The sequence below is a fragment of the Triturus cristatus genome, chromosome 4_1 (assembly GCF_964204655.1).
Source record: "Triturus cristatus chromosome 4_1, aTriCri1.1, whole genome shotgun sequence".
NCBI classification, from domain to species: Eukaryota; Metazoa; Chordata; class Amphibia; order Caudata; family Salamandridae; genus Triturus; species Triturus cristatus.
The window spans coordinates 540846681-540865929 of NC_140585.1; the positions used below are offsets into that span (position 1 = coordinate 540846681).

The 19249-nt window shown below is 50.6% G+C and overlaps 1 protein-coding gene across 1 annotated transcript in view; it reads right to left on the reverse strand.

Annotated features, from left to right (window-relative positions):
- The window catches only part of LOC146855197 (NADH-cytochrome b5 reductase 3-like), a 252932-nt gene that overhangs the window by 64022 nt on the left and 169661 nt on the right, over positions 1-19249 (reverse strand). Inside the window, exons 5-7 of the mRNA XM_085652847.1 lie at positions 12406-12535; positions 7424-7507; positions 7241-7326 (exon numbers count right to left, since the gene is read on the reverse strand). Of these exons, the coding sequence (XP_085508973.1) occupies positions 7241-7326; positions 7424-7507; positions 12406-12535 (300 nt within the window). The remainder of the gene's footprint in view (positions 1-7240; positions 7327-7423; positions 7508-12405; positions 12536-19249) is intronic.

Below are 19249 nucleotides of genomic sequence, written 5' to 3' on the forward strand. Positions count from 1 at the left end.
TGCGCCACCCTTAGAGGCCCTGTACCCTGACACACACACACACACACACACTGACTTTGCAGGCTGAGTGTCTGGGTGCAGAACAAAACAGTCGACATGGCACACATCTCTGTGTGCCATGCCCACAACACACTGCCCTGGCATACCTCAGTCACCCCTCTAGCTGGGTACCCTATGCCAGAGATGTGGGCACAGGTGCATGAGCCCTGTGCCCCTACAGTACCCAGGTCCATTCCTGGGAACTGTAAGTGCAGTGCTGCCATTAAGAGTATATGGTGCTGGGAGGTCGTCAACACGAACTCCACAGCACCATGATGGCTACACTGAAGACTGAGAAGTTTGGTATCAAACTTCTCAGCACAGTAAACCCACACTGATGTCATTGTGGGATTTACTGTAAGATGCACGACAGAGGGCATCTTAAAAATGCCCCCTGAACCTAACCTACAATCCACGTCTTGTCTGAGGTGCTGCCTAGGCTGCCACACAGCAGACAGGTTGCTGGACCCCTGGGTAGAGAGTCATCTGCTCTCCTGGGCCTGCAACAATGCACATCCTGGGTGAGGTGCGAAGTCTCCTCCCCAGGATCGGCAGGGGAAGCTTCAAAGGCATTCCGCCTTTGTGAGCTTCTCCAGGCCACTTGCTGTACCCAGCAACTGGCCCCTACCGGCTCTCAACCCCCTCTCTGGCGGGAAGACTGTCTGGAATCCCCAAGGAAGGACAGGGGGTGTGCCAGCCTCTGCCAACCCCATCCCTCAGGTGGGGGAGGCGAGGTGAAGCACGTCCCCGGGCTCTCGCCATCTTGAAGATGGGGAGCCCTGCCCAATCAGGACTAGGCCACTGCCGCCCCTCCCACAGGAGAGTGGCAGGATAGGGGGTGTACCCACCCCAGGGCAGGGACCCAGTGGTCCCTGCCCTTTACCTACCTGTAATGCCCCTAAATTTAGTATTAAGGGGCGCCCTGAACCTTCCTTCCTCAGATTCCAAATTCCGAAAAAGCAAAGTAGAGCAAGAATGAAGGAAGACCTGCCACGCAGCTGCTAAAAAGAGGAAGACACCAAGTGCTTTGGCCCCAGCCCTACCGGCCTGTCGACCCTCGAACCTGCTCCTGCTAAATCCCTGCACCTCTTGTGGCCAGCAACCTCACAAACCCCGGAGGACCTGGCTACCTTGTGACTCTGAGCATCTGGGACTCCCATGAGCAGTGGCTCTGCTCAAAGCAAGTTTCTAACCCCTGGCATCAGCCCGGAACCGTGAACCCTGCACACTCTGCACCCGCCAAGCCTGGCCTGTGCCAGAGTGGACAAAGACCCCGAGGACGTCCCCCCGGCGACTGTGACCTCGAATCCGGCACCCAAGGACTCACCTCGACGCTCCTGACAACGCCTGCAGCCTCAGAACCAGGGACCCCCCCCCCCCCCAACCGTGATCAACAGAGGCTAAGATTTCCCGACACCAAAAGGCACCCCTGCACCCGGCGCCCTGCGGCCCCCTGTGCCCGACTCCTGGGTACCCACCTATCCTCCTACTACCCAACTTACCTCTCGAAGTGGTGGTGGCACCTGAAGAATCTTCGTCTCCAAGCTTGCAGCCTTTGTTCGTCCTGGAGCTTTCCCACTGAAATCCATTGAGCGCCCGGAGGCTCAAAAGCACCCTACACCCTGCACCCAGCCGCCCGAGTGGCCCTGGCAGTGTAACTTCTGCGCCTACCAACTTCCCCATTTGCCCTGAGCAAGTGACCAGGAGCCCAGCTCCCACAGCTGCATGGCTTGCATGCCAGCAGCCACCAACCGAAGGCCCCCTGCCTCTCATTGGATAACATTGGGACCAACTACCTCTGCACCCAGCTGCCCCTGTGCCGCTGAGGGTGTACCAACTGTACTTACCTGACCCTGGGAAACCCCTGAGTCTGTGCCCAGAACCTTAACTCTGCCAGTAGAGTACTTACCCAAAGGCCGATAACTCACTTTTCTTCCATAGGGTAACATTGACAGGTTTTCTCTGAAATTTCTTTTAAGTGTGGAGTTTCTAAACTTTAAAATATTCACCTAAAATCAACCGAGTAACGAAAACGGAAATACTCACCTGCTGTACCAGTGATCTTGGTGCCCAGCACTGACCCTGAAAAGTACTCACAACCATACTTACCTCTAACTCAATTTTCTCCCAAAGGAAATCATTGACTGTTTTTCTGTGAAATTTCTTCTAAGTGTCGATTTTTGCAAACTACAAATATTTCTTTTAAAAAAGTACCAACTGTGAAAACGTAATTACTTACCTGTTTTAGATAGATGTTCCAGTACTGAGCCTAGGAGCCCAGCACTGGTTTACAAAAGAACATACTTTCTTTACCTGTAACTTGAATTTTCTTCCATAGGGAACCAGTGTCTGTTTTTCTATGAAATTTCTAAGTGTCGATTTTGCAAACTTATAAATATTCCTTAAAAATCGCCTGTATAACTTAAACGCAGTTTCTCAACTGCTTACAGGTGGTACACTAGTGCTGGATCTAGGATACAACACTGACCTAGAAAAAGTAACCATAACCCCACTTACCTGCTAAGTGAATTTCCTTCCATAGGATAACATTGGCAATTTGATCAGATAAAGTTTCTAAGTGTCAACTTATAAAATAGCAGAATATTGTTTAAAAATCACAACAGTAACTAAAACGAATTTACTCATTTATTTCCAAGAACTGTCCCAGGACTGAATCTAGGATCCAGTCCTGGAGTTAGAAAAGTAATCTTGAAAGTAATCAATTGCATAGAACTTAAAATTCACATTGAGCTCAATGTATTATTGTGTTTGAAATTGTGTTGCCTATTGCAACAAACTAACTATTACCTACAAAAGTCAATTGCATATTGCAAAAGTATTTAACTAAAGCATCTCATTCTGAGAAAGTATATTTTAATACCTATTGTTGGTTCTAAAATAAAACAATCATATCTTTTTTATATTTTTTTTATATAGAGTTCAGTTCTTGAGTGTGTGAGACCATTTGCTGACTGAATGTGTACAACAAATGCTTTACACTGTCCTCCGATACTGCCTTACTACTTGACCAAGCTACCACTTTAGAGAGTAAGGTTATATCTAACTTTAACCTCTGCCAAACCTCTGGGGACTGTGGACTCTGTACCCACTGTACCTATTTGGGAACAGTATATACCGAGCCACTTTCTCACAGTCGCCGAGCGAGTGCCGCCTTGGAAATTCCAAAGCGCAGAACTGATGACATTGCGCGTTCTCTTCGGTGGCGAATAGATCTAACCACGGCTCTCCCCACTGCAGAAAGAGACCTTGCGCCACGTCCGAGTGCAGATGCCATTCGTGATCCATCAAGCACCGGTGGCTGAGTTTGTCCGCCCTGGCGTTCAGATAACAGCCAGGTGTTGAACCACCAAGGTGATGCCTTGATGTTCCAGCCACATCCAGAGGCGCAGAACCTCCTGACATAGGGTCCAAGACCCCACCCCGCCCTGCTTGTTGCAATACCACATGGCAGTGGTGTTGTGCGTGAACACCTGCACCACACTTCCCCGGACAGAGGGAAGGAATGCCATCAGTGCAAGTCGGATCGCCCGAAGCTCCAAAAGATTGATATGGAGCCGGGATTCCGCCAGAGAACAGAGACATCTGATCTCCGCCTCTCCCATCTGGCCACCCCATCCCAGGAGGGACGCATCAGTCACCACTGTGTGCTCCGGTTGGGGAAGGGAGAGGGCTCTGCAATTGACCCAATCACGATTTGTGAGCCACCACTGCAATTGTCGTGCAGTGTCCTCCGAGATCTGGACATGATCTGACAGGTTGCCCTGATGCTGTGCCCACTGAAACTTCAGGTCCCACTGCAGAGCCCGCATATGCCATCTGGTATGTTGCACGAGCAGGAGGCCATCAGGCCCAGGAGCCGGAGCGTCATCCTGACTGAAACCCAGGATAGAGGCTGAAAGATCGGAATCATAGCCTGAATATCCCGGACTCGCTGCTCGGGAGGATAAACCCGAAACCGCGTTGAATTCAGAACCGCTCCGATGAAGGGGAGCTTCTGAGAGGGACTCAGGTGCGACTTCGGCACTTTGATGGAGAACCCCAGCAAATGTAGGAGGTTAGCAGTAGTCTGAAGGTGGGAGACGATTGCCTGGGGCAAGCCGCCTTCAACAACCATTCGTCGAGGTAGGGGGAAGACTGACACCCCTGACCTGCACAGATGAGCTGCGACCACCGCCATCACTTTTGTGAACACCCGAAGGGTGATGGTAAGGCCGAAGGGGAGCACGGCAAACTGAAAATGCCCCAGGCCTACCATGAACCACAGGTAACGCCGGTGGGCCTGCAGGGCGGGGATGTGAAAATATGCGTCCTGCAAGTCCAACGCTACCATCCAGTCTCCAGGGTCGAGGGCAGCCAATACCTGAGCCAGAGTCAGCATTTTGAACTTCTCCTTCCGGAGGAAGCGATTGATGTTCCGGAGGACCAAGATGGGGTGCAGGCCCCCTTTGTCCTTCTTGGGGACCAGAAAGTAGTGGGAATAGCAACCACTCCCTACTTCCGGCCCAGGAACGCACTCGATGGCCCCCTTGGCCAAGAGGGACGTGACTTCCTGCTGGAGAAGTACCAAGTGTTCCCCCGACATGCGGTGGCACCGAGGTGGTATGGCTGGAGGGGAGGACTGACAGGGAAGGGAGTAACCCTTGCAGATGATCTGCAACATCCACTTGTCCGATGTGATATCGTGCCAGTGGGGAAGGTGGTGGCGGATCCTGCCACCCACCAGCCTGGGGTGCTCCACAAAGCTGGAATTCGGAAGAATTGGAGGTAGAAGCAGCGTGGGCGGAGGTGTACTGACCCCCACGCTGATTCCCAGACCCGCCCCTGCGGAAGCCGCGGCCGCGCTGAGGCTGGTTCTGCACAGGCTTGCTGAAAGAACATGCCCGGGCGCCTCTGCCGTGGCCACGAAAGGAACGAAAACCAGGAGTGGCCGGGCTTTTTGCGGAAAGACCCAAGGACTTGGCCGTGGCCTGCGAGTCCTTAAAACGCTCCAGTGCACTGTCGGCCTTATTGCCAAACAGGCGAGTGCCATCAAAGGGCATGTCCATGAGTGAGCTTTGGACATCTGGCAAGAACCTGGTAGATCGCAACCAGGCGTGGCGACAAAAAGCCAGTGTCGTAGAAATCGCCCTATCCAGTGAGTCCGCTGTGTCCAAACCACACCGAATGACGAACTTAGCCACATCCTTACCCTCGGCAAAAGCTTGGGACAGCACACCGCGGGTCTCTTCAGGACACTGAGGCAACACCTGTGCAACTGTATCCCACGCTGCATGGGAATAGTGGCCCAATAGGCAGGCGGTGTTCACCGACCGGAGCCACAAGCTGGCTAAGAGAACAACTACTTATCGAATTGTTCCAGCTTCTTAGAATCCTTATCCGGCGGAACCGTGGGAAAAGCACTCGACTCGTCGAGGATTGGATAACCAGGCTCTCAGGCGTAGGCTGAGTGGTCAGAAAAGCAGGGTCACCAGGCGCCTGGTGACATTCTTATCCACAGGGGCCCCTGTGGCTGGCCGCGACCAAGTGCCCAGCAAGACGTCAGTGAGGGCGTTGTTAAATGGGAGCAGGGGCTCTGACAAAGTGGACGCCGTCTGGAGCACCTTAGTGAGGAGATTAGTTTTGAGGGCCACCGTAGGGAGCTCAAGGTTGAGGACCTCAGCTGCCCGACGGAGCACCATCGTGTAGGAGGCGCCCCCCTCCATGGTAGGCGGGGGAGAGGCAATCCCCGGGTCAGAGGAGATGTCGAGGTTGCCAGCATCCTCCAAGTCGTCCACCCAGTCCTGCTCGGAGTCACACTGACGGGCAAGAGGGTCCTCGGACCCCTCCCAGTCGTCCTCCACCTCTGCCGCATGGGGACCAGACCGCGGCGGCAGAGCCAGAGCCAGAGAAGGAACAAACAGCGTCGGAAACGGCACCGGGAATGGCCCTGGCCGAGCTGGCGCCGGTCCCAATGCGGATCCCAGGTAGGAACAAAATGGTCCTGGAAGCTGGGCAAGGGCGGGACAAATGGCACCCACTGCGGCGCCGGAGGAGAGGGTGGCGCCGGAGCCGGCAGCGCTGGACCTTGTGGCGCTGGGGCCGGAGCCAACGGCGCAGGATCCTGTGGCGCCGTAGCTGGAGGTGCCGGCGGCCCAACAGGATCCGGACACGGGATCGCGGGGCCCGAAGGCACGCCAGCAGGAGCCCGAGGCCCAAAGAGGCGGTCCATGGTAACAAGAAATTCTTGCACCTGTTCGGGAGTCGCCGACAGACCCCGGGTAAGGTGGGTAGGCCGCGGGACTCCCGGGCTCCAAAGGAGCCGCAGGGGCAGAACCCCTGTCCCCCTCGTCCGCATCCGAGGACCGACGGGGGCACGTCCGAGAGCGAACTCACTTCCTCGACTTCTTTTTGTGTCGTCTCTTACCCGAATCCAAGGGTGAAGACTTGGAGCCTGAGGAGCGACGAGTGCAGCCCCGAAAGCGTTCCCGCAAAAGGTCCCTGGACCTGGAATGGCGCTGGGACGAGTGCCGGACCTCCAGCAGCTTCCGGCGCAGCTCCCTCAAGGCCTTCGGGCCATGGCCCGACAGTCCCAGGAGTCGTGGTTGGTCTTCAGGCAGTAGAGACAGACAACGTGGGGGTCCGCCACCGACATATTGCAACAGCATGCCCCACAAGACTTAAATCCAGGCATCCCTACGTGCACCAAGGAGTACAGGAGAGAAAAGTCTCAAAAAGGGTAGTCAAAAAGAGACTAAGGTACGTGCTCCAACCGGATCTGCGCTTTCTGGCGCGGAAAAAGAAAGAACTGACGTCAGCGCGCATGGGTGGTGCCCAAGTAGTCTTCGTGACATCATCTCGGCACTTATGATGCCAGCGACGGACGCGGAGCTGCACGACACCACAAACTGACACGCAGGGGTACTGCTAGCAAAACTTTCCGGATCTAGTCTGACACCTGGGGATATTCTAAGGTAAGGAATCTATCACCAACGCGTCTTTCAGATTGTTGTGTTTTCTTCAATGCCCTCCATCATGATCTACAGTCTGAAGCAGAGAGAAGAAGTAACAAGTCACTGGGCCCACTCAGGGAACACATCCTGAAATCAACTGTCTGAATATGATCTCCTTAAATAATCACCTAAATTTGAAAACAGTGCTTTACTCAATTCTGTATACAACTACAGGGAACAACATAACATACCTGGTTAGCAAATAGCAAATAACAGATTGTAGGATCCTCTCTGTCCTTTAAGATGGCCCGGATAAGTTGCAGCATCGGAGTTATCCCTGGAAATAAAGGAATTGTTAAAAAGAAGCAGCAACAAGTAGCAAAAAAAAAAAAAAAAAAAAAAAAAAAAGGATAGAAAATATTTTACAGCCATACCAGTTCCACCGGCTATCATTCCAAGATGCTTTGCTCTTTTAATAACTGCATCAGACTTCTTGTCAGGCCGAATAGCAAAATTACCTAAAAAGAGAACGAAATAGGATTGCTGATTTTCTGTGCCATATGAAGAAACCCCATTCGAATTACCCAGTCCTTGGAACAAAGCCCACAGCAGATGCCAGTTCATGGGTAGTTTAGTCCATTGTGAAGGAAGGAAATCTCAAAGTTTTGACTGCAAAGTGGTGTAAAGCATAGGTAGTTACAAAAAGCTGTTAAAATCAGGTGCTAATCAGATGCTACTAGCACTTCTTGGGTCTTGACACGAAAGTAAATTTTGTCGTGTTACGTGTGAGGCATTAGATTTTCATGAACACTGGTGCTACTGCCAATGTTGGTCTTTAGGACTGCACCAAAATAAAATGTTTAAAAAAAATACCTTACTCAAAACTCCCACCACGCAAACAAGGAAGCCAATTAAGTCACTGGTGCATCATCCCACTTGCTATACCATATTTGGTTCATCCTCCCTACTATCTAAACTATATTTTATACCGTGACCAGTTCTTCCCTCCTTCGCTCAGTAAGATTTTTTCATTTCCCGTCTACACCCTAACATTTCTTCCCCAGGATATACTGTTGCACATCCACTCTCTAGCACACCCATCTTTGCCTACACACCTCGGCTCCAAAGACTAACCAAGTGACTCCAGCACTACCTACAACGTAGCACTCCTTCCCCATTAACCTGATTTTTCTATTCTCATCTTGTGCGGTTTTTGTCCCTCTAACATGTCCCCTTCTTCTAGTATTTTTTTATTTTAATTATCACATTTTACAGAGAAGAATAGGTTCTTAATTGTTTTCGAAATTCACCAAAATTGTGTCTTACCAGCATAAGGGTAGTCAGGATGGTGTTCTCCATTTTGTTTTTGTCCGAACCTATACAGTCTATCATCAGACAGCTCACAATAAGCCTTCTATCACGCTATTACAGATGAACCCACAAGATCCGCTTGTAACTATATTAAATACATCCGCCAAACAATAATTAATCATGCCAAGAAAATACAAAAAAAATCTGCCTTACTCTTCTTATGTGTCACCCCTCTCCTTTCAATCACCCCTCTTAATGGCCAGATACCAAGCCCATCGCCTATTACTAAGCATGTCCATGATGGGCTTCCGACCATTTTTGCAAAACACTAAAGGCGGATTTAATGTCCCAAAAGACATTGTTTTCTCATCGATCGCTTCCTGTTCATTAGAACATAGGAATGTTGAGCACTCCATTTAAAACAATAGAGTGCTCTGGGCTTCTAATGGCCATTAGAAGCCAGAAGCATCAATATTCCAATGTTTATTGATAGCAACAGCTGTGAACAAAGGCCTCACGGAGCCCGAGAGGATTTCAACCCCCCCTCGGGCTTCGGGAGGCCTTGGTTTTTACAAATTAGAACATTCTGCCCCCTAGAGGCAGAATGTTCTCGTATCCTTAGAACCCTCTGTAGCGGGCTCTACTGGCTATTAAAGGCCCACTCCCTTGTTAAACAGTGGGCCTATAGTGGCCGGTAGAACCCGCTATGGCAGGCTCTAAGGCTATAGTGGGATACAGAATCCCAGCCGGACCTACAAGGGCCTGAATATACCCTCCTGAATGTTCCAAGTCCTCTCTTCAGTTCTTTGTAGACGCAATGGCTGATTGGGAAGATTCGTTTTTGGCCATCAATTAAATGAGATTTACCTTTTTCCAGGCATTTGCCAAGATTTTAGTTTTAGGCGAAGCCTACCAGACGGTTCAGCTTTCTGGTTGCTAAAGACTTCTTGCGGACATTCTGAAAGCTGACCTAAGAATGCTTGCCATTGACTTTGTAACTCACATTTGCTTGCTTTCTATTTGCTGGCTTTATTTGTTTTAGGCTGTTCAGCATGTCTTTATCCCTCTTGTGGAGGGCTGCCTTTTTACTGTATGCTTCCATGAGTGCTCACTTGCTGTAAATAGGCCTGTAAATTCTGATCTTATCTCGTCATATTTGCTGTACATTCAAAGACAGAGGTCAAATGTCAGGCTGTCTTCCAAGGGAGCTTGGTGTTTACTTTTCTTTCTCTAACTTCAAAGTGAGAGGTATTATCTGTGGGTGTAAAAGGAAAGGCTTTTTTCTAGCACACAATAACATTTAAATGTCTGTAAAGGAACTGTGCAAATATTTCAGACGATATAAGAATCACAAATCAAGCACTTTTTTTTGTAATTCTGGTGGAAACAAATATTTTAATGCAATCAATACAGTAGGTAAAGCAATTTCTACACATTGTTTGAGAGCTGTATAGTTTTATCAGTAACAGTGTATGTCTGTGCAAATGTTATGGTCATTTCAATTGAAAATGTGCCGCCTGCAATGCAGTGCACTCCCACACCATGCATACTCCACGCCCCTCCACTCTTCGCCACTATTTTCAACGCGGTCCTACTCCATTCTACTTCACTGTAGGCCACTCTACTCCTACAAAATGATTGTTGTGAATGTCGTTGTAGTGGTGTGTGAGACTGTTTGGGAATATGGCATCTCTGCTGTGACAATTCGCTGTGATCCATCCATTGTCCTGGATATCTAAATTCTATCTGCCTGACGCAGGCCCCTTTAAATCCCAACCCCTACAACTGCTTCTTTACATAATATATTATTCTGTATGACAAAGATTTCTCAAACCCAAACTCTGTCTAAAGTTTGGGTGGGTTGTAATTGTAATATTATGCCTTGCTGCAACACTTACTAGTTAGCTCAAGAGGAGAGGATTGAAGTGGATGTTTACTTCCAACATGGTAGGAAAAAACGAAAGTTTACATGAACTGTCTCTTAAAGTTGCAGAAACAGCCTTTTAGTCACGATTCGCTCCCTTTCTGTTTGCATATTGATTACATTTGTATACAGCATAGAGCTTTGTAGCTTTCATCATGCCAATGAAACATGTAAAGATAGTCATACATTCTCCTTTTCTTTTTTATTTATATTACTGTTCACTATATTTCTTCATAGTTACCTAAAAGTGTTTATTTCTATGGTGTGCTCTCTCAGATTCATATCGCACCCTATATTTAGCATCATCCAAATTTGCTTCACAAGGTTAACTGCATCTGTATTTTAAACTGCTGCGCGCTACATGATTTACAAGCACAAACTCATGCTTGCAATTCACAAAACACAAATTTACTCTCAAATTTATTCACTAACACTTAATATTACACCACTGATGTGAAACGCCCAAAGGCATGGAGTGGCACTTCCAGAGCAAGGTTCACCTGCAAAGCTGGTGGACACCCGCAACCATTCACATTGCACATTTGCACCCTGGATACTGTTGCATATTTGCGCCTGGCAGTGACAGAGGTGACTATGAATACAGTGTTATGAGCTGAGGACACCCCCACATTGACAAGGGCAATGGGGAATTGAGAAAAATGATTCCCTGGAGAATCAAAAAATAAAAATCTTACAAAGTGCAGTGGCCTTGGTCGGGATTTTCGCATTGGTCAACCTTACACATGTAAATTCACTAATGCAAAATGGATTGCACAAAAGAACTACACTTGTACTCTAAGGAAAACAGCAGCCGTCACTCGTATCCCAAAAGTACTCCTGAAAACCTTAGTGAATTCTGAAAAAATGTACTCCAAATGTAGACGTAACCCAGCGGACCAAATCTTTTTATTTGTTTTTGTGAATTGGGGGAGAATTCCAAGATCTAGGTAGGTCAGGTGGAAGGAAATTTGCTGCTCAGACAATCCTCCTCTTGGGACAATAAGTCACAAACAAACGTGCATTAATGCCGCTTATAAGCACATACTAGTGAGAGGAAACAGAGGGTCTGAATTAGAATTCGGCAGATGGGTTACTCCATCAGGAAGTGGACATATTTCCCATCTGCCGTATTACAAGTGCCAACGAATATAATGTAGTTGTAACATAGCGGACAGGATATACGTCACGTTTGTGATGGAGTAACCAAACTCTATTTCAGGCCCGCCCAGAGTCTGCTAACCGAGGAGCATAAGTAGCATGGCATTTGTGTACAAGAAAGAGGTGATGCCTTCGCAATTAAGGATATCAAACAGAGCAAAGTATGTATAATTAAAAAAATATACATATACACAAAGGAGCATACATATAACGCATTATTGTTTAGTTCCAAATACCTAGGGAGCTGCATTAGGAAATACGTTCTACAAAACTAAGCTTGTTCCTGTGCAGAATGTGGTTATAGCTCAAGAATCCAAATCACCCAAGACTGTTCTGTTTATCCCACTGCGACCATCACTCCCAGCCTGAAAATGTACATAAATCCCATCTAGCAGATAAACTACCCATGCAGCTTTCTGCTCTTTGTTATATTGCCTCCTGGTGTAGTAGAAAAACAAAAATACTCTTCCCACTCCACATTCAGATATTGCATCACACCACACAGCTGGAGTCTCATATAGACTCCTGGATTCGTCCATGCGCCCTCCCTGTGACCTGGCAAGAGGGGAAATTGAGTTTTCTAATAAAGGCTGGCACTCGCTACTTTGTAGTCAAGAAACAGTCGCCAATTAATACCGGACACACCAGCTTCCTATTCAGGTGGGTAACCAATACAACAAACATTGTAACCTTACATTCTGGAAAGTACCAGGGACTCTCGAACCCCAATAATACAGTAGGCATAACAGTCAGTCAAGGGTCCATGAAGTGGTCACTGAAAGACGCGGCTGCTTTACCTTCTGAGTGGCAAACATTCTCTCTATATTAAAACATGCATCTGCAATATACAGGGAAAAGCATGCATTTTATTTTATTTGGCAAATTGCACCGCTTAAACCTGAAACAAGTAAAGATAAACAGTTCTTGTGTGCCTCATATAGTTTGCAGGACTAACGGTTCATGCCCTCAAACATCCACGACACTGTCTGATTCACATACCTAGCTTTCCAACCGTCCACTTACCTTTCTTCTGATAGACAAGTAAACCACTAGGCCCTCTGAAATCAATAGTGTCCCCAACTTTCAAACTCTCCAGATACTGAGACATCTTGCCACCTTCTGGGAATTTTGGATGAGTGCCTTTGAAATAAATCTGAAAAATCATACAACTATATGTTAAAAACATGTGTAACGTAACATGCAAGAAAACGTTTACTGTTTTGTGTTAATTTACAATACATTAAATGTAAAAATACTGAACTAAAATCAAAAAGTAGTGAGCTTGTAAAGTATGAAATTCGTCCTTTACAAGCCACAATATACTAAACTCTGCCTACTTTTTTGAATTCCATAAAACCACAAAATAGCAACTGAACTGTGAATGCATTACCATAGAAAGTCTACTATGATATTTCTTCATATAGGCAGATTAAAATGACATTTCATAATGTAACCAAGCAGCAAATACAAGATCTCTCTCTTCACATACATGGGGCCGTTATGCAGAAACGCAAACTAAGAAAGTTAGATCTGCCAGGTTAACCAATGTATGCATTTCTCTTCATAATGTTGAAACAGACTCCATGTCTCTTCCTAAATAGCATTTCCTTCTGTTGCAAGTGCTTCACGTATATGCTGAAAGCTATGAAACTTTGCTTACTATTAAGCAACAGCCAACTGTGGTCTCAATCCTTGAAACGGTTTCCAGAACAATTATCTAGTAACTCGCTAACCTTCATGTGCTGCTTCCACGTTTAATCCTTCAACTTTGAGGCGCCCATTCTTCCTCACTGAGTGCGCTAAGCAAGGCAAGTATGAGAAAATTTGGACTTACACCGATTTTGCTGGTTCATTTGTCAAAACTACACCCAAAATAATCCACATTACATTTAGCTTGCTATGGAGATGCACCACTCCTCAGTCGGGCAGAAAAACTTGGTAGTCTGTGTTGCACCTATTGGAGTGGGTGCATGGCGCTATGCCAGGGTGGATCTTCCCCACTTCTTCCAAAAACTATTGGCCTAAAAATTACTGGTGTCTGCTTTTTATCCCCTTGAGGGGGTGGATTGGGGGCATATCTCCTAATCTGCCACCTGTGGGGTGGGGTGGCAGAAAGACTGAAATCCCCTTTGGGGCCACCCCACCCCACCCCTTTTCTGGTCTCTAATGGGCTTTCTACACCTATCAACCTGCCTCCAAGGGAAGGAAACCTGTATTACTCCCCTTTGGGTGTGGTCATGACCTTATTCCTGGATGGGCCACATCCGCACCTTTCTGTGCCAAAATAGAATCTCCCTGGTGCCCAATAGGTTTAATACACCCCTCAATCTATCTCCCTGGGAGGGCAGAAAGACAGAATTGACCCTTATGGGGTGGTGTCATGGCCCTATCCCAGAATAGGCCGCACATCCCCTAGTGGGCTCTCTACCCTTTGCAAACGTACTGACCTCTATGGAATGGGGGCATGGCCCTATACCAGGATTGGCCACCCGCACCCCCTTTTTTTGTTTCTAGAAAAAATTATTTCCCTGGCATCTAGTGGGTCTTCTACCCCCCATTCTCCCTCTGTGTGGTGGATTGGTGGCCCTATCTAGGCAGAAAGACTGTCTAGCCTCTGATTTGGGAGGACACTGATTACCCAAGAAAGAAAGAAATCCCTGGTGTCTATGGGGTTCCTACCCCCAGAGGGTAGCATATTCGGGGCAATCTTCCCCAATCTGCCATCAGGGGGTGGTGGGGAGGGGAATAATAGCAGAATGTCGGTCTTCTTCATGGATTGCAGAGACAGGGATGGGGAATTTAATGAAATATCTACTTGTCCGGGGCGCTAGGTGGCGCCAGACCAAGATGGCCGCACCGCTGTGAGGCTCTGGCTGCCTGGCCCAGTAATCCTACATTAATCTGCACTTTCGCGCGTTCCCCATGTGGCATGCTGCCTGGATTGTTGGGCGGAGAGCGGTGACTGACATCGGTGAAATTTACAGCCCGCTACAAGGCGAGACGGAGGCGCAGCGACCTCGACAAGCTGTCCGGGAGGTTACCTGCGGACGGCGCTGGAGCTCTGGGGCGGACACTGCTGGTAAGCGAGCTCGGCGCGGCCACGAGGAAGGAGGCCGCGGACCGCTAGCGGAGCTGCTGAGAGTGGAGCGCGGGGCCGCTTGGAGCTCGGCTTGATTCTGCGGCCGAGTCGCGCCTGAACAAGCTGCACCATTGCTGTGGGGCGCCGTTTGAGCCGCGGAGAGCGCCACTGACCTCTGCTACCCTACTTTGGCGGGCGCCCGGATCTGACCGTACCTCCTGCGCTGACGGGCCGATCGCCGGAGCGGCGGCGGGTGCTGGCGTCCTCACTTCAGGCTGTGGGGGCTGCTTGCCTCTGTGGGGCTCACCTTGCGCATCTCGGAGCTGCGGAGGACGGACCACCCATCCTGTGACCCTGGCTGGCTGGATAGGGCGCCTCCCTGCCCGCGGTCGCTGCTGCCCGTGCTAAGGCCGAAGTTGGACCGGGGGCGCGCTGTGGGACCCCTCACCTGTACGGCCGCTGCATGGATCTGGCCGTGGGGGTCCATTGGGGCGCTGCTGGCTACGCTGCAGGCCTATCGGAGACTATCCTACGGACTGCTTGAGCTCCTCGGCTGCCCCCTAGCCCTGTGTGAACTTGTGGGGGAGATTGCGGTACGAAGTGGGGACAGCTGTCCCTTCGCCGTACGGGAGGAGGCCCGTGGGGCTGGATCGGCGGTGTGTGAGGAGCTTGCCCGGGGCTTGCCAACTGGTGGCGGAGAGCTGCCCCGTTTCCCCCCCCGCTTGGATATTGCCGTGCTGGTTCCCTCAAGGCCGTGCGGGCGGGGGCACTGGGATCGCAGCTGCCGGCTGTAGTCTAGGGGCGAACGGACCCAGTGGTAGTGCGTGGACGTCCCCGCTGCATAAAGTGCCACTGCGGATAACGCTGGGCCTGCCGAGATGGGGAAATCGGATGGGCGCCAGCAGAAGCTCCACTTTGAGTCCAAGAAGACGGGCACTCGCTCGGGGACGGAGGAGCCCCTCGGGCAGGAGCGGGAATCGCCACCCGTTCCGGTGGCGAGCCCACAAAATGAGGTCAAGGAAATGTTGCAGCTGCTCCAGCAGAGTGTCAACGGGCTGTCGGGGAAGATGGACACCATGGACACCAGGCTCGACTTTCTCGTTCTGAAGGTGGATAAGCATGAGGAACAGCTGAAGGAGATGGAGCAGCGTATTTCAGACAATGAGGATCGCACGGGCTCTATGGATAAGCAGCTGACGCAGATGGATCACCTCCTGACGGTAATAGCGGCGAAGAACGAAGATTTGGAGGCCCGCAGCCGCAGGAATAACATCCGCCTCACGGGGATTCCGGAGAGCACCAATATCGGACGGATGGTGGACTACGTTGAGAGACTTCTCCTGACGACCTTTGGGGCTGAAGCATTCTCGTCTCATCTGATAGTGGAGCGGGCCCACAGATCGCTGAGGCCTCGGCTGCCGCCGGGGGGTCCGCCTCGACCTATCGTGGCACGACTCCTTAACTATAGAGACTGTGATGTGGCCTTGCGGCGGGCAAGAGAACAGCAAAATTTACAGTTTGAAGGCGCAGCGTTCTCCATATTCCCGGATTTCACGGTGACTGTGCAGGAGGCGAGACGCAAATTTGTGGCTGTTAAGCAAAAACTGCGCGCGGCCGGCGTGGAATACGCCCTTCTGTATCCGGCGAAATTACGCCTCCGGCATCAGGGTCGCACGATCCTGTGTGTGACCCCACAGCAAGCGGAAGAGTTTCTTAAGACGCTGCGACGTCGCTCGCCCGACCTGTCGATTGGAGACGGGGGGCTGCGTTCCTCCTCGCCTGCCCTTGCGGAGCAGGGGGGGGGGGGGGAATGAGCGTCTCCGGACCCGGACATTGGCATGGACTCTGCAGTTGGACTGACTGTACCATGGCGGCTGGAGGTGAGAGATGTATTCTGGGGTGGCGATGTGAACTATTAAACGTGTGCTGCATGGAAATGTCTCTTGCGGATAAGCGGCCTGTGGGGATGTATAAGGCATGATTACACTTGATCCTGGCAATGGTTGAACCCGTAGCGCACACCTGCTTGTGCATTTGCTGAGCAAGGGGTTACATGCGAATTTTGATGTATAGCCAGGCTCCCTCCCAATGCTCCCTCTCTAGGCTCCTGCCTACTGGGAGGTAGTCGACCACCAAGGGAGAGAGGGGCATGGGAGGGTTCTCTGGGTCCACAGGCGCCCCCATCATGGGAAGGCCCTCACGGGGTAGAAATGTTATTCTTTCTGTTGACCCACCTGTTGAGGTCGCTAGGGGGATGGGTGGGGAAGGGTTGTAGGGATACCGGCACGTTTGGGGTGCTGTTGTGGGAGGGACTGGGTGCAGCAGTGGGTTGGTTGGGGTTTTTCGGGGGTGGGTGGAGGGGACGGGAGGCATCGGCAATCGATTTGGCAGCTACGAACGTGGGAGGGCATTACCCTACGGGCACATTTTCACGCAGAGGGAGGGAGGCACTGGAAGGGTGGATAACACATGGTCATTCGCTAGGTATGGCTTGTTCGGCACGCATGCGCAACCTGCTCTAACCAAATTGAAACTCCTGTCCTGGAATGTTCGAGGGCTAGGGGACCCCCGTAAGCGGCGGCAGATCCTCACATACCTTGATAGGCATCATATCAGTGTAGCGCTCCTCCAGGAAACACACATGGCCCCGGGTGAGGACCCGACGTTTGGGTGTAAGTGGGCTTCTGTGCGAGTGTTTTCGTCCTATTTTACGTATGCCAGAGGCACCGTTATCCTTGTGAAGCGGGGTACTCCGTTTGTATGTGCTGGACAGAAGAGGAGTAGGGATGGGAGGAGTTGTATGCTGTGGGGCACGCAGGCTGTTGTGCTTGTAAATTGCTACGGGCCGAATGTTGATGACCCAGATTTCCTGCACTCCCTCTGGGGACAGATAGCGGGGGTAGGAGCCACACACGTCTTATGGGCTGGGGACTTTAACACAGTCAGTGACCCCCGTGTGGATAGATCTGAGGCACTCCCGCATCATTACACCCGTAGTCAGGCGGCGATGGCCGGGCTCCTCGCGCATGAGGGGCTTACTGACCTTTGGCGATATACGCACCCAGATGACAGAGAGGGTACATACTATTCGACGGGACAGGCGACCTGGCCGCGGCTGGATTATTGGCTGGGGTCTCGGGGGTTGTGCCACTGGGCCTGCGCGGTGGAGCACCTTGCCCGCACTTTCTCTGACCATTCGCCTGTGTGCCTCACGCTTGAGATACCGAACCTTATTGCCACTCCTCGCAGCTGGAGGCTAGTCCCGGGGGCACTTCTGGATGAAGTGTTTAAAAAGGAACTAAAGGAAGAGATTGTTGATTTCCTTGCCCGCAATAGGGGGTCTGTGGCGCAGGTGGGTACGGTATGGGAGGCCTTGAAGGTCACGGCAGAGCGGGAAGCCCGGTTTTGGGGGAAATATATTACTGCCCGACGCTATGGCGAGGGAGGCAGGCCGGGGCGCGCTTTGGCTCGCGACATTAGTAAACCACGGTATACGAACTACGTGCTTGAAATCGAGGATGCCAATGGGGATAGGCACAGGGATGGCTTAGAGATTCTGAATAACTTCACCGACTTCTACGAGTCACTATAGTCCTCCAAAGGGGTACACTCTAATGACTTTGCTGCCTTCTTTGGCGACATCACATTGGGATATCTAAGTGGGCGGCAAAGGGAGTTCCTTGCTACCCCGTTTACGCTTGAGGAGATTCGGGACGCTATTGCCCAGCTGCCAGCGGGGAAGGCGCCCGGATCCGACGGCCTGCCGGCTGACTTCTATAAGTTATATGCTGAACACCTCACACCAGTGCTGCTGGAGGTCTACTCAGAGGCGCTGGAAGCGCAGGTATTGCCTGCCACGATGAAGGAAGCCCTTATTATCTCCCTGTTGAAACCTGGGAAACCCTCCGATAAGTGTGATTCCTATAGGCCTCTCTCGCTAATCAACGTGGATATTAAAATTTTTACTAAAATGATAGCTAACAGACTAAATCTCCTCATGGATAAGCTGGTGTTACCGGACCAGGCGGGATTTATCCCTGGGAGAGCGACGTCTCATAATTTGCGCACTCGCTTCTCCATCATGCATCAGGTGGCCCCGCACCTCCCGTTGGCCGCTGTCTTCTTGGACGCCACTAAGGCGTTTGATTCTATCGAGTGGGAATATCTTCATGCGGTCTTGTGCAACATGGGGTTCCCGGTAGGTTTCTCGGCTATGATACGGCTGCTATACACTGCACCAGTGGCTAGGGTGATGGTAAATGGCCACACCTCTGCTGCCGTGGCGCTCTCCCGGGTTACCAGACAGGGGTGCCCGTTAACGCCTCTATTGTTCGTGTTGGCAGTGGAACCCTTGGCGGCTCGGGTGCGGCAATATCACCGGGACAAGGCGCTTATCTGCCCTCTACGCCCCATCCTTATTTCGCTTTACGCGGACGACATCACCCTTTATGTCAAGGATCCGGAGACGAATTTGAATCCATTATTGAGGGAGTTTGTGCGTTTCGGGGGTCTCTCGGGTATCCACATTAACTGGGCTAAATCCCAGATATTCCCCCTTACTGCGGCAGTGTCGCGTTTTCAGGCTGACTTTCCATTGGAGTGGTGCGCCACTACGGTGCGAAATCTGGGGGTGCATGTATCGGCGGACCGTGAGGAACTAATGAGAGACAACTATGGGCGAGCGCTTGATGCAATGAAAGACTATCACACGATGGATAGCCCTGCCGCTGTCTCTTGCAGACAGAGCGTCTCTGATAAAAATGGTTGTTCTCCCGAAAATGCTTTACT